General features: G+C 41.7%; 1 protein-coding gene across 3 annotated transcripts in view; it reads left to right on the top strand.

The window, feature by feature from the left end:
* Positions 1 to 198: 198 nt before the first annotated feature.
* Positions 199 to 14,951, top strand: part of RNGTT (RNA guanylyltransferase and 5'-phosphatase) — a 507,135-nt gene continuing 492,382 nt past the window's right edge. Inside the window, exons 1-4 of one of the 3 annotated variants that reach the window (XM_089691308.1) lie at positions 199 to 492; positions 6,467 to 6,576; positions 9,840 to 9,943; positions 14,720 to 14,808. In XM_089691308.1, coding sequence (XP_089547434.1) covers positions 429 to 492; positions 6,467 to 6,576; positions 9,840 to 9,943; positions 14,720 to 14,808 — 367 coding nt within the window. In that variant the 5' untranslated portion in view covers positions 199 to 428. The remainder of the gene's footprint in view (positions 493 to 6,466; positions 6,577 to 9,839; positions 9,944 to 14,719; positions 14,809 to 14,951) is intronic. The other 2 variants (XM_089691307.1, XM_089691306.1) reach the window with 2 other exon arrangements.

The raw sequence follows: 14,951 nt of genomic DNA on the forward strand, positions 1-14,951 counted from the left end.
ACAGGTCCCCTTGCTCTGTCACCTTCCAAGCCTCATCTGGGCATAACAAGTAGCAGGAATCCGATAACCTGCAGTTCCGATGGCCGCCAGCAGATGTCGCTTTAGCAATAACAGGCTCATTACTAGGTGCCGGAAGTTTCCGCTTGCCGGAAGCCGCTTCCCCTGGGGGAAGTGGGTGCCGCGGTGCATGCTGGGTCGTGTACTCCACTTTGAATGGGGGAGTGAATGTAGCGGGCGCCTGGTGGGGTAGTGGGGGTCCTTGTATAGAGTGCTGACGTCAGGTCTTAGGATCGCAGTCTTGTGAGTGGCTGAGGGAGAGCCACGTGACAGCCGAGTCAACAGGAACAACAATAATAAGTGTGTCGTGCTGAATCGTAGTGTTAGTACGGAGCTCATCCTCAGTACTAGGTGCCCCGTGTAAGCACAGCATGGCTCACAACAAGATCCCACCCCGGTGGCTGAACTGCCCTCGCAGGGGACAGCCAGTGGCAGGTAATTGATTGCTGGCCATGTTCGTGTGGTCACAGAGCTGGAACAATGAGAGGCTTCATAGTGACTGTCTTATATCACAGCTTACTGGAATCAGATGAAAGCAGGGATCCTTATCCTGGGCTGTCAGCTTTGTGAATGGACCCTTTGCCTTTATCAGTGGCCACCATTATGTATCTATACTATTCCTATCATTCTATATCCTGATTAGGGATAGATCAACACCAGCAATCCATCAGGAGTAGGGATCATTGCAGGCATGTTTGGATCCCAATCAAATCCACCTGAGAGATCCCACCTGCAAGCTGTCACTGTACCGGGCCAATCATAAACAACCCAGGTGTCCCTCTCCCTGCAGCTGCTCATATAAAAGGGGTGTGGGAAGGGGTATACCTTGGCCGTTTATGATTGACAGCTTGCTGGTGGGATCAGATTAGGATCTGAACATACTTGAGCTCATCCCTAGGCCTGATGGCTTGCTGGTGCTGAATAGAGATGAGTTTGGGTTCACATCAAACCTGGGAGGGAGCTGTCACTCCCACCCAATCAACTGCAGTTGGGGCATTCTCCATCCCGCAGCTGCACATACACAGGAGGCAGGAATTCTCAACACATATGCAGCTGCGGGATGGGCAATGCCCCAACTGCAGGTGATTGGGTGGGAGTGATAGCTTTCTCTCAGGTTTGATGTGAACCCAAGCTCCTCCCTAATGCTGAGCTGCTATCAGAGGATCTTTGCAGTATTGGGTGTGACACAGCCAGGACATTAGGTATGTTTTTAAAGCTGTCTTCTATTAGATAATGCTACATTACAACACCTACCATAAAGATAGTGCCACCGTGGAAGCTGTCACTCTGGGCATCAGATTTAAAGGGAACCTGCCATGAAAAAGATATGAAGTCTGGCATCGCTTGACTTATTTTGAAAAATGTTAGTTGCCTGGCTGGCATGTTGATCCTGTCTTCAATACCAACCCGAACAGCTATGTGGATTGGAAGTTCTTACTCCTCTTGTTGCAGGTTATTGACTCCATGGGATAGGTTTACTAAAACTGGTGCAGCAGTACATGGTAGCCAATCAGCATCTAACTTCAGCCTATTCAGTTAAGCTTGGACAATAAAACCTGGAAGCTGATTGGTTTCTATGCAGAGCTGCACCAGATTTTGCACTCTCCAGTTTTTGTATATAACCCCCGCCAAGTATTGGGCTTCATTCACATGGGTGGCCAATATGAGAATCAGGGATTCTTGTCAGCAGAGAAATTATACCCATGCATATATTCCGTGTAAGCAGCCATGGCCAGATTTGTACTATGTACAGTCCAATGGTCAGCGCTGCTGTAGATTGCATGTAACCACTCATCCGAGCAGATATATATGATTAGGGACTCTGACTTCCCTGGACTCAGTTTGGGGCTTAGTAAAACTGGTAAGTGCAAAATCTTGTGCAGCTCTGCAGAGAAACCAATCCACTTCCAGATTTGATTACCAAAGCTTAATTGAACAAGCTGATTGGCTACCTTGCACAGCTGCACCTGATTCTGGGTGCTCCAGTTATAGTAAAGCATCCCCTTTGTGTCCATAGACAAGTTTTGGCCTCATAGAAACTGGTTGCAGCTAGCTGCCCATTTTGTAAATGGCCATAGCACAGAGTGCTTCTGCATCTGAACACAGCTGTCTATTCATCTGTCTGAACACCTTCAGGTGACTCTTTAAAGGAAAGTGAATACATGGAGGTGGCTTCCAGATCACTTGATTGCTTTAATTGGCTGTCACAGCAGTCACATGATCAATAACACATCCCACTGGCTCCCAACTGCAAACAGACCAGAAGCTGGTGGCTGGGTGTTAAGGCTCACCCACCCTGCCATTGCATATAGGCATTACTGTATACTGGCAGGAGGTGAATAAAGTCTAAGACAGTCCGGCAGCTGGCATTTTCAGCAAGTCAGCAGTGGCATCCTCTGTATTCTCTCTGTAGTGGCATGCACTTGAATTTGTGATGTAGTTCCACTATTGCGGCATTGCCAGGAGTGTGATGTGTCTTGTTTCTCGCCCATGTGGTCCTAAAGAGGAAAATGAAACTTTGGAATGTTTTTGTTTCTGTTGTGCAATGTAGTGAAGACTTTCAAGACTGTTAAGGTAGATGGAATCTTGGTAGCTAAAACCTATCCATATAAGTTTTAGCATGTTTTTGTCATATCAAGTATTTAATTAAATTGCTTCTCTAAGTAAAATATCTCCTGCTGATCATGTTATGAAGATCTGTATTCTTGCATTTTTGTTATCGGGTGAAGACATTCTGCCCATCTTCCAAATTGTTCTCCTATGTTGTTATCTTGTCACACAGTCTCCTGATGGAGATTACAAGTGGTTGTTTCAACAAATGTTACACAGCCATCAGGAAATCAACATCAGTGTATGCCCATTAACCAACAACTTCCTGAAATCAGGAGACCTTACCTGAGAATCCATTGTGTTTTCTTTGGGCACTGTGTGCAAAGCATGTTGTTGTGTTATTGATTGCATCTGCTTACTGTGTATTCTGTAAATTGCAGCTTCTGTATCAGCTACAGCCCACCTGTTGATTTGTCTTTTACTGTCTTCCTCTAGGGCAGGGGTCTCCAAACTTTCTTAGCAAGGGGCCCATTTACTGTCCTACAGACTTTAGGGGGGCTGGACTGGAAAATGTCCCGGCATCAGTGGGAGTAAACAATGCCCCGTCTTTGGTGTTAGTGAGAGTAATTGTACCCCATCAATGGTGTCATTGGGAGAAATTGTGCCCCATTATTGGCGTCATTGGGCCTCATTCTTGGTATCATTGGGATGAACTGTGCCCCATTGTTGGTATCATTGGGAGGAATTTGTTGGTGTGCCCCAAGGGCCAGATAAAAGCAAGCAAAGGGCTGCAGTTTGAAGACCACTGCTGTAGGGACTGGGGGCTTAAAAAACAAGTTTCTGGATAGGATAGCACCCTTTTGTATATCGCACTAAAGTACTCTAAACAAATGTATTGCTCACTGCCTTTGTTTAAAAAAAAAGGTGAAAAAAAAGCTTCAATATGAATTGAAACATTCCTACGTGTTATTCATTGTCCAAATGTTTTTGCTAACTAGTATTTCCTAGGCTTGCCTATATATCATATTTGTTGCATGTAGCGCTTGAATATTTTGCTTTTATCAGGTCATGCATGGCTAAAATTTTAAAGGTGTCAAGTTAATGGTTTTCTGATGTCATGCAGACAGTGCAGGTTTTGTTGTATACAGTGTAGCTGATTTACTAAAGCTGGCCATACATGGATTGTAATTTGGTCTGTTCAGCAGGGACCAGCTGAATTTCGATCCAGGTATGGGCAGACTGGTTGTACAGTCCTTTTGTATAACCACCCTGTTAAGTTTTTCTGACTGATCAATGCCACCGGCTGATCATTGCATTCAGATGGGGGGGAAGTCTCCTTACTGTTAGACTACTGTAACTCAGTGGGAAACGTTCACCCACCTCGAAATTGTGGATGGGGGAATCGGCACAGCCACTGGTGACCTTCCCCACCCAAACTGCTCAAGAGTCCTTTTAAAATGGTGTAAAACTCTTCCTATGCCACTGCTGTGCCTGAAAGCATTAGTGAAAAAGCAAGAAAGTTCACATTTATAAAACAACAATATGGCTGCACTGTGGATATATCTCTGCTGTTTGGAACCTGCTGCATTAAGCAGAGTGATCTCTGAGACAAAACCTGCTCCACATGGCAGCAAGTATTTTACAGGGATGGGCTGTAAAAAGAGGACCACAGAATGCATCACTGAGTGGAGTATAATGGACAACAATTCGCATTAGCTGCTGTTTGGTATACATATGGCCCTTAAAATGTTACTAAACCCACAACAGTAAAATCAGTCTGTATATGCAGTAAAACATTCTTGTTATACGCACTGCGAAACGTAAGGGGTTAATCCTCCACATTGTGCAAAAAGTCTGTTTGATTCTGTCTTCTCTTATCCACTTCTTCCACAGTCCCTAATCCATCTGCTGTTAGTACAGAGCCCTAGGAGGTACTCTGCACATGCTTAGTTTGGTGTGTATTGCTAGAGTTTTTTTTTTTGGGGGGGGGAGGGTGCTTGTGATCAGCACAGTGCCAATCAGCACTGTCCAGACAGAGGGTCAGGAGTCATGCAGCCTCATAGGACAGTCAGAGGAGAATGAAATATCCTCCTACAAGCTTTAACCAGTACTTGGCCGGACACTGATAGAAGTCAAAAGACTGCTATATACTGCTGATGAGAAAAGGTATTTAGCAGTTTAAATTTGCTAAAATAATTGCTTTTTCACGTTTTGTGTACTGTGGGAGACCAGATATAGTGATTGCAGGGTCCTGGGTTAGTAACACTTTAATCTTATTCTAAATATCATATGTAATACATTGTAGTCAGATTCCAGAAGACCGCAGACATGCATTTTATTGGACATGCATCCTCAGGTCCTACATCCTTGAACCTTTTTCACGTTTTGTGTACTGTGGGAGACCAGATATAGTGATTGCAGGGTCCTGGGTTTAGTAACACTTTAATCTTATTCTAAATATCATATGTAATACATTGTAGCCAGATTCCAGAAGACCGCAGACATGCATTTTATTGGACATGCATCCTCAGGTCATGTGACCCTACATTGTTGAGCCTACTTTCCCTCCTTCTGGAAGAAAAAAGCAGGCAGCAAACTGTTAAATTGATGGGTTTAGTTTTGCTTTAAGTTTGGGAAAATAACAGTTAAGATGGATCCCCAGTATGCATTCTAAGTTTTAATTTTGACTAGAGTGCGTCTTTAACCACTTGCTTACGGGGAACTAATACCCCCTTCTTTACCAGGCCAATTTTCAGCTTTCAACGCTGTCGCACTTTGACAATTGCGCAGTCATGCAAGATTGTACCCATATGACATTTTTATAATTTTTTTTTCTCACAAATAGAGCTTTCTTTTGGTGGTATTTAAACGCTCTTGGGCACTTTACTTTTTGCGCTATAAATAAAAAAAAAATAAAGTGCAAAAAATAAAAAAAATTATTTATTTTTTCTTTGTTTCTATTATAAAATTTTTCAAACAGGTAATTTTTCTCCTTCACCGATGTGTGTTGATGAGGCAGCACTGATAGGCAGCACTGATAGGCAGCACTAATGAGGTGTCACTGATAGGCAGCACTAATGAGGTGTCACTGATAGGCAGCACTAATGAGGTGTCACTGATAGGTGGCACTGACTGGCGCAACTGCTGGGCACTGACTGGCGCAACTGCTGGGCACTGACTGGCGCAATAGCTGGGCACTGACTGGCAGCACTGCATTGGTGGGCACAGGTGGGTGGGCACAGGTGGGTGGCACTGCTGGGCACCAATCATCAGGGCACTGATCATCAGTGCCGATCCCTGCTCTGACAACTGCTGGTTCCCGGCAGTATTTTCCTCGCGCTCTGACAGTGTGAGGAAAGTGCATCCGAGAACCGGCAATTGTATTTCCCGGAGATCAGTGTGTCATTGGACATGGCTGATCACGTGGTAAAAGACCGCTGTTATTGGCCTTTTACCACATCACGTGATGAGCTGTGTCTGTAGGACACAGCGATCAAGGAGATCACCAGGGTGCGCAGGAGAGCGCGTTCTGGGAGGACGTCATATGATGCCCTCCCAAAACTGGCCGGCCGCAGTGTAGCCATCGTTCGGCTATCTGCGGTTGGCAAGTAGTGAAATTCTAGTGGCACCACATCCAAAGTTGCCAATATAGATATGTAACCATTCACATAAGATGTGACCAGTGTATGGTAACTGTATGATAAAGATGTTCTTCTGAGCCTTTTGAGTTGTAACAAGTGGTTTCTGCAGAAACATTATTGCTAGAATTTTGCATTTCAAGATTAGAAAAGAGTTGTTAATTGCTTTACCAGAATCCTATGCTATAATAATGTGGCTACTTTGTTTTTATGTTGTTCAGGAAAATTTTTACCTTTGAAAACCATGTTGGGTCCCAAGTATGATGATCAGGTGCCTGAAGAGAATCGCTTTCACCCGAGCATGCTGTCCAACTACCTGAAAAGCCTCAAGGTTTGAAAGTTATTTATTAATCCAGTAATCCTTTTTTCATTATGAAATTGCAAAGTCATTAGAGGATGGGGAATTCAGAATGGCTGAGATTAATTTTCCATTGTCATTAGTGGAAGTCACTCCATTGTGGGACTTGAGTCCATAAGATGGTGTAAAAAAACCTACTGTATAAGTGTCACCAGTGACAGAAGTGTCTTTGTGACATGGGCCTTAGAAACAGATGGTGTGCCTAACCCAGTGTTTCTCAACTCCAGTCCTCATGGACCCCCAACAGGTCATGTTTTCAGGATTTCCATTATTTTGCACAGGTGATTTGATCAGTTTCACTGCCTTAGTAATTACCACAGCTGTTTCATCTGAGGGAAATCCTGAAAACATGACCTGTTGGGGGTCCATGAGGACTGGAGTTGAGAAACACTGGCCTAACCTATCTTCGTGGTCTTATCCACTGCCTGTCAGCTTCTGAGCTCATCTCTTCATATGATTGGCAAATCCTGGGCATTATTTTGCCGAAAATTCATGATCACTCAAAAAACTCTAAGAGTTGGTGTAGTGCAAGCAATTCTGCTGCGCTGCAGCCCCTACAACAGAAGTGTTAAAGAAAATCTTTCACAATGCAGCAAAGTGCATCAAGCAGCGATCACTGCAGGTAGTTCATGGCTGTGCGAGCAGCCACCAAAAGGTGCAGCTGCCGGCAACCTTTGATTGAAGTGTACGGACTCTTAGAAAACTCTAGGAAAGGAAACATGTTAATGGCAGGATTGTCAGGTTAAAAAGTGTAACAAAAAATAAAAATAAAAAAATCAAACAGATGAAGCCACCACATCTGTAGACTGGTAAGCTGCAATTCTATCACTTCTTGTTCTTGGGTTATTGTGCTTTAAAATACATTGGTCAAACCACAGCTCAGCTTGCTGATAGGACAGTGAAAGAGCAGCAGCACACAGGTGCGGCCATCTTCTCTCTGCTCTGGTGTACAGGGGATTATAAGAGGCTATCAAGACTAATGCACATTTTTTAAAGATCAATGTGGGGTTAGTACAGTATCTTTTATTTATACATTATAGTACAGGCCTCTGGAATTGTTCATCTCTTGTACTTGGCTTTTAGCCTGGGTTTACACTGATGTGTGTCAGCTCCTCCTCCCGCCCTCTGTCCTGAGCTGTGCTGTTCTCCCCTCTCCAATGTGTACTGAGAATGTCAGCAGCAGCGGAGGAGGCTGGGGTAAAGGGGGGAGAGGGACCTGTTCGCGGTCTACCTGTCACCTGCCCACGGTTAACAGGTAGACCGTGATTGACGGGTTGCCAACCCCCGATTTATAGTGTATTGGTGTACTGATGATCATAATCATGTCAGTTCCTCTCTGCTCATCTCTGAACACTGCTTACTGTTGGAGAGGAAGACTAACTGACATGTCACGTCACTTGCCAGAAGACATCAGAGAAAGGTAAGTATATTAAAGGGTAACTACAGGTGAAACTCGAAAAATTAGAATATCGTACAAAAGTTAATTTATTTCAGTAATGCAACTTAAAAGGTGAAACTAATATGTGAGAGAGACTCATTACATGCAAAGCAAGATAGTTCAAGCCGTGATTTGTCATAATTGTGATGATTATGGCTTACAGCTCATGAAAACCCCAAATCCACAATCTCAGAAAATTAGAATATTGTGAAAAGCTGCAATATTCTCGGCTCAAAGTGTCCCACTCTAATCAGCTAATTAAGCCATAACACCTGCAAAGGGTTCCTGAGCCTTTTAAATGGTCTCTCAGTCTGGTTCAGTAGGAATCACAATCATGGGAAAGACTGCTGACCTGACAGTTGTGCAGAAAACCATCATTAACACCCTCCATAAGGAGGGAAAACCTCAAAAGGGTAATTGCAAAAGAAGTTGGATGTTCCCAAAGTGCTGTATCAAAGCACATTAATAGAAAGTTATGTGGAAGGGAAAAGTGTGGAAGAAAAAGGTGCACAAGCAGCAGGGATGACCGCAGCCTGGAGAGGATTGTCAAGAAAAGGCCATTCAAAAGTGTTGGAGACTTTCACAAGGAGTGGACTGAGGCTGGAGTCAGTGCATCAAGAGCCACCACACACAGACGGATCCTGGACATGGGCTTCAAATGTCGTATTCCTCTTGTCAAGCAGCTCCTGAACAACAAACAACGTCAGAAGCGTCTTACCTGGGCTAAAGAAAAACAGACCTGGTCTTTTGCTCAGTGGTCCAAAGTCCTCTTATCTGATGAGAGCAACTTTTGCATCTCATTTGGAAACCAAGGACCCAGAGTATGGAGAATGAATGGAGAGGCACACACTGCAAGATGCTTGAAGTCCAGTGTGAAGTTTCCACAGTCTGTGTTGATTTGGAGAGCCATGTCAACTGCTGGTCATTAAGTCCAGGGTCAACCAGGAGATTTTGGAGCACTTCATGCTTCCTTCCGCAGACGAGCTTTATGGGGATGCTGATTCATTTTCCAGCAAGACTTGGCACCTGTCCACACTGCCAAAAGCACCAAAACCTGGTTCAATGACTGTGGGATTACTGTGCTTGATTGGCCATCAAACTCACCTGACCTGAACCCCATAGAGAATCTATGGGGCATTGCCAAGAGAAAGATGAGAGACATGATACCGAACAATGCAGAAGATCTGAAGGCCGCTATTGAAGCATACTGGTCTTCCATAACACCTCAGCTGTGCCGCAAGCCGATAGCTTCCATGCCACGCCGCATTGAGGAAGTAATTGATACAAAAGGGGCCCAAATCAAGTACTGAGTACATGTGCATGCTTATACTTTTCAGAGGTATTGTTCTATGTACAATCCTTATTTTATTGATTGCATGTAATATTCTAATTATCTGAGATTGTGGATTTGGGGTTTTCATGAGCTGTAAGTCATAATCATCACAAATCATGGCTTGAACTATCTTGCTTTGCATGTAATGAGTCTATCTCATATACTAGTTTCACCTTTTAAGTTGCATTACTGAAATAAATGAACTTTTGCACGTTATTCTAATTTTTCGAGTTTCACCTGTATACTTGCCTCCACTCCAGCAATACATTGACCATGTTTGGCCATTCTTCTTCAGAGTTCCAATCTTCAGCCATTTTTACTGGCTGCGCCAGGATAATACCATTCTCGCTTGTGCTTGGGGGTTTGATTTTGAAGACCATAACACTGCTTGAATATTTAATATGACCTCCAAATGTGGGTCTTGGTTTGCATACAGACATAAAGAATTTTCGTTTATATTTTCAGGTAAAAATGGGACTGTTAATTGATTTGACTAACACTACAAGATTCTACGACCGCGCTGAGATAGAAAAAGAAGAGGTAACGTATGTAAAACTTCAGTGCAAGGGGTAAGTACATATTAAAAAAACTGCACTTGTGAACTTCTTTTTTTGACAGAGCCATTTCATTGAAATTTCTGTGGCAACAAAAATACTTTGTAAAGCACTAGGCAGGAATATAGGTTCACATTGGCTCATTTGTTTTGACAGTATTCATTATTGGCAGGCACCACATCATAGGGAATTGAAACTGACCCCCTAATGTGGAACTTTACTCACAACAGTTTTCTAACAAAGTCAAAAAGTGCAGGTCAGTAATATCCCTATAGGAGTTCTATGGGCACAGCATACACTTTCAATTTATAACATAAGCATTATAGCAGCAATACAAGAAATTGTGTTTTTTTTTTTTTTACAATCCAGTGTAAGCTTTCCTGAAATATCTCCTTTCCTGTTGAGAGCTCTGCCTGTCTCCTAGTCATCTCTTTTCATAACTTTCTGGATTCCCTGCATGCTTTGCCACTTCTCGTATGTTTACTTTGTTTCTAAGGACTACATATCCCATGGTACCTTGCATGCAAGTTGTGATTCTTTTATGGTGTATACTCCTCCTATCAGCAGCTCTGTAGTTCAGAAGGCAGGCTCTATAAAATGTGTGACACAGCCATGTCTACTCACAGGGCATAGCGAATATGTTTCCTAGAAATAAGGAAGTAAATGTGGGGATTTTTAAAGTAAGTCTACAAACTTTGAGTTCAGATTTTTAGGAGTTATCTAGAAGTAATTGAAATACAAAGCGGAACTAAATATATTCTTTTACATTTTGACCATAGATGCAGTTTAATCCTAAAAAAGTTTGACATAATGCCCTTAAATTATCATGAAAAAAATGCTGTAAACTGTTAGAATGTTGTAGACATTCGGTTCATTTTTTTTTTTTTGTGCAATATAGTATTGCATTTTGCAATGCACTACAGGGCTCTACAAATCCCAGGTGCCAAGTCGCTTTGGTGACTGAAAATTGCATCCTGGCGCCTGGGCTTTTGTCAGCCTATTCATTGTTGCAAGGATGCACAATTTTTGTATCACATGATCCTGGGGATATGCAGTTCTAGGCAGGTAGTTTTGTTTTTTTCCCCCTACATTTCGCTCTGCTTCGTGCAGCCAGCAGGGCTCACTTGTCTGCTGCCGTCTATTTGCTTCTACACCCTTGGTTTAAGTGCATTCCCCCCACTATGTATGCCGGGCCCGCAGATGGGGCATGACCGGCATAGCGGTCGCCACAGGGTAGAGGGGAGGGAGGAGAGCTACACACGTCTGCTCTCCTTCCCATCTTGTTCCTGACCTGGAAGCAATGTGTATGACGTTACTTCTGGGTCCTCGATGACAGTTTTCCTGACCAGCATACCCAGGAAAGTATTTAATACAGTGAAATTTTTGCACTGCATTACATTCAGTGGAGCACAGGGGGAAACTTGCAGGCTCTTTTAGACCCTGCATGTTTAATTAAAGAGAACCTGCTACCAAAAAATCATCACATAGAGGACTTTTTGTCCCCTATATGATGTGGGGGGGGGGGGGGGGGGGAATTAAGCAAAAAAAAAAAAAATTTTAATTGGAAAAAATTAAAGTTACACCCAAGCACATAAAAACCCCCCTCCCAAAACATTTTGAGCCCCTGCCCCCACATACACACATGTGAACGTACGCGTTGGAGCATCTGCACATGAATGCATGTTATATGAGGAACAGCCAGAGTTTTTTTTTTTTTTTTTAGTTATTAATTATAAGATGTCACCCTTGAAGAGATTAGAAATGTTTTATAGACCTTCGTAACATGGAATACACATGCTAGCCGGGTATTTGTTTTCAGTAGAAAGATATAACAGTAATGCGTAAGATATCATCCATTATTCTGACAGCATAATCACAATGTAGCCATGTAGCAATAGGTAATCTGTATGTGCCTGAATTGTTTTGTTCTTTGTAAACTGTTTCTAAGCTATTGTTTATTAGAGCTATAGAATTTTTATAGTAGCTGTTTTGCAAAAAGGACTTCGTTTCCCGGTCTTTCAACAATTCAAAAATCAACGTAAATAGAGTGTGAACATTGCAATAAATCAGAATGTTTTTAAATGTTTGTCATGCTTGTGATGTCAGGTTTACTGCTGCATGCTGCTGCACCCAGTGTTAATTTTGTCAACGAAAATATTTTCATTGTCTAAATTAACAGTAACACCTTAGTCGACTAAAATACAACTAAAATAATTCCGATGACTAAAACGGTTGTATTTTAGTCAAGACTATGACTAATATATAAAAATAAGGACAGCTCCCCTGGGAACAATATCACAAAATATATATAAAAGATGTATTTGGAACAACGGCTATCTTACCTCTGCAAAGCAAGGTACATAAATATACCAAAAAACTGAAGGCAGCGCTCTTCAAATTAATATATCTCCGAATGAGTCAACTCCACAAGATAAATAATGGTATAAAATTATTACACAAAGTGATATCAAACAGAACAAATCAATGTGAAAAATAACTCTGTAAATAAACAAATGAATTTGTATCCAACAAAAAAGTTCATATAAATAAGTGTTCATAAAAGTAATATTTGTGAAACAAAAAATCTTCTTTAATCCTTGTATTACTTTCTTAAATTAATGTGACCAAAAACCACCGTGAGAATCCACCACCAAATGAATTGAATCCACTCACCAGAGCTCCATGCTGGTCAAATTATAAACCAGCTGCAACTGCTCAAGCTCTGGGAGCAACGATCTGCAGAAGCATACCCCAGCTGATTGAAACTCCTTCAAATAACAATTGGCTCCTCATATACTTAGAATGGGACATAAAGGAAGAAGAAAGGAATCCACATAGTGTGAAACCATCCAGGCTTTTATTCAATACAAAACATGTTAAAACCACTCACATTTGTCAGTGTCAAAGCCGACACTAGCATATAGTGCATAGAACATAGACAATCATAGGTTTGCTCTGATCAATGGCAGCTCACTCATACGTGGTGACGTCACCTTCGAGGCCCCGCCCTACCAGTTTCATCATCCGTCATCCTCCAGGAGTGGAAGGATGGGCGTCACCATTGGCTGGCATTTTATACCCTTTGCAATTACTTGTGCAGAGCTAACAAGACTTTGACTAAAACTAAATTGAAATGTTGCGTCAAAATTAACACTGCACTTCCCCATAAGAATAAGTAAAGGGCATCTACTAAGCTGCTGAAATTAAAAACAAAAATAAGAAAGGCTTTTCTTCCCCCCCCCCCCCCCCTCCCTATTTAAGGTAAGATATTCAGGTAAAATGAGGAATGGCATTACAGCCAGTAGAGTTTACTTTTTTCTTTTTTTTTATGTTTTAAAGTTGCACTTCTGTTTTTTTTTTCAAAAGCAATATTTTTGTTTGTTTATAAAACTTGGTTTTGTTTATAATGACCTTATGTATCACAACAGCTAAAGATATGTCTGTGGTGCATGTTCAAACTTTAATAGCCTAAAACTAAAATGGCATTTTTGTCAAAATTATGTCTAAAACTAAATTGAAATTTGACATCAAAATTAACACCGATTTTTGAAGTTGCAGGATTGAAAACGTTTTTCAGATATACTAATTTCTAACAATGTGTGATTCTCTTTTGTTAAAGTCTCTTCATTACCAAATCGAATGCTAAAAGCAAGCAAAATCTTGAACTACTTTTGAACGACGTTCAAATGTTCTGAGAATTTTCATTTGAAATTCTACTAATGTATACCCAACTTAAGAAATGCAGCCATTTATTAAATACCAATGTTTAACTTACAATGTGGGTATAGGATTGTACATATAGAGGTGTGTGTGTGTGTTTCTCTGTAGGTTGAGCTGGATGGACATGTCTTTTTTTTTTTTTTCAACCAGACTAGCTGTATAACATGTTTTGTTATCCCTCTGTAGAGGTAACCTGCTTTTCATTCTTGGGAATTAACTAAGTTTCCTGCACCAGACAACTGGTGCAGAAAATCTGTGTGGTGTGCGCCACATTAACTAATCAGATAGACCTGTCTTCGGTTTATCTACGCCACCAATTAAAGTTTGTTTCAGAATAAAATAGAAATTTTGTTTTGTGGCAGTTTTATGTAAAGAAAACTGCCGCAGATCTCTACCAGCTCCAGAGCTGACATACAAAATGTGTCCGCTCATATTCCTCTCTCAGCTTGTGTGAAGAGAGCCTTCAAGGCCCCCTCCTCCCTCCCACACTCAGCTGAGGGTAGGGATGGACAGATGAACCGGAGTACGCAGCGCCAGCTACTGTTCTGTGCTGTGACAGTCACAGTGGGAAACATGGAGTGGATCACTCCTAACTAACAAAATGGCTTGTGCCCCTTTTGTTAATTAGCAGTATCATCTGCTCCATTTTTTAAGTATAGAGGAGTAGTGCAAGCATTGTGCATGCACCACTCTTTAATTCCCCCCATTGAGTCTGCAACCAATGTCTTTCAGGAGATCTTGTTGAAGACCTCTAAGGTGATGTGAGGTCAGGAATAGAACTTGTCATCTTCTGCCAACTTCATATGATATCCATTAGTGTTGTAATCTGTTGCAGGAAAAAAGTCCCTGACCCCTTCCAAAAATGTAGCGGCTAAAAATGCATAGATGTGAACGGGTCCCATAGGAAACCTTGTTAAATGGACTGTAGTGAGTTTCCACAATACGCAAAAAGCACATAGAAGTTGTACTCGGTCCTTCTTTTTTTTCTTTTTTTTTTTTAGGACCTGGTTCATACCTGACTATGGAAGTTGCAATTGTTTTGTTGAACTTATACACTTTTTGCTTCTGCAGACATGCTGAGTGCCCGTCACAAGAAAACACAAGAGCATTCATTGTCTTCTGTGAGCGGTTTATGGACAAAAAACCTGATGAGCTTATTGGTATGTCTTTGTTTATTTTTGGAATCAATATAAGTGGTCAAGCTCCCCACCCCTTCCCTAGAAAATATTATAAATATATAGTTTTTGGTAGATGCGAGATTAGATTTAATTCTCTTTTTTTTTGTTTTGTTTTGTTTTGTTTT

Source organism: Staurois parvus, unplaced genomic scaffold (assembly GCF_062004578.1).
Source record: "Staurois parvus isolate SC_StPar_1 unplaced genomic scaffold, SC_StPar_1.0 ptg000561l, whole genome shotgun sequence".
Classification (NCBI taxonomy): Eukaryota; Metazoa; Chordata; class Amphibia; order Anura; family Ranidae; genus Staurois; species Staurois parvus.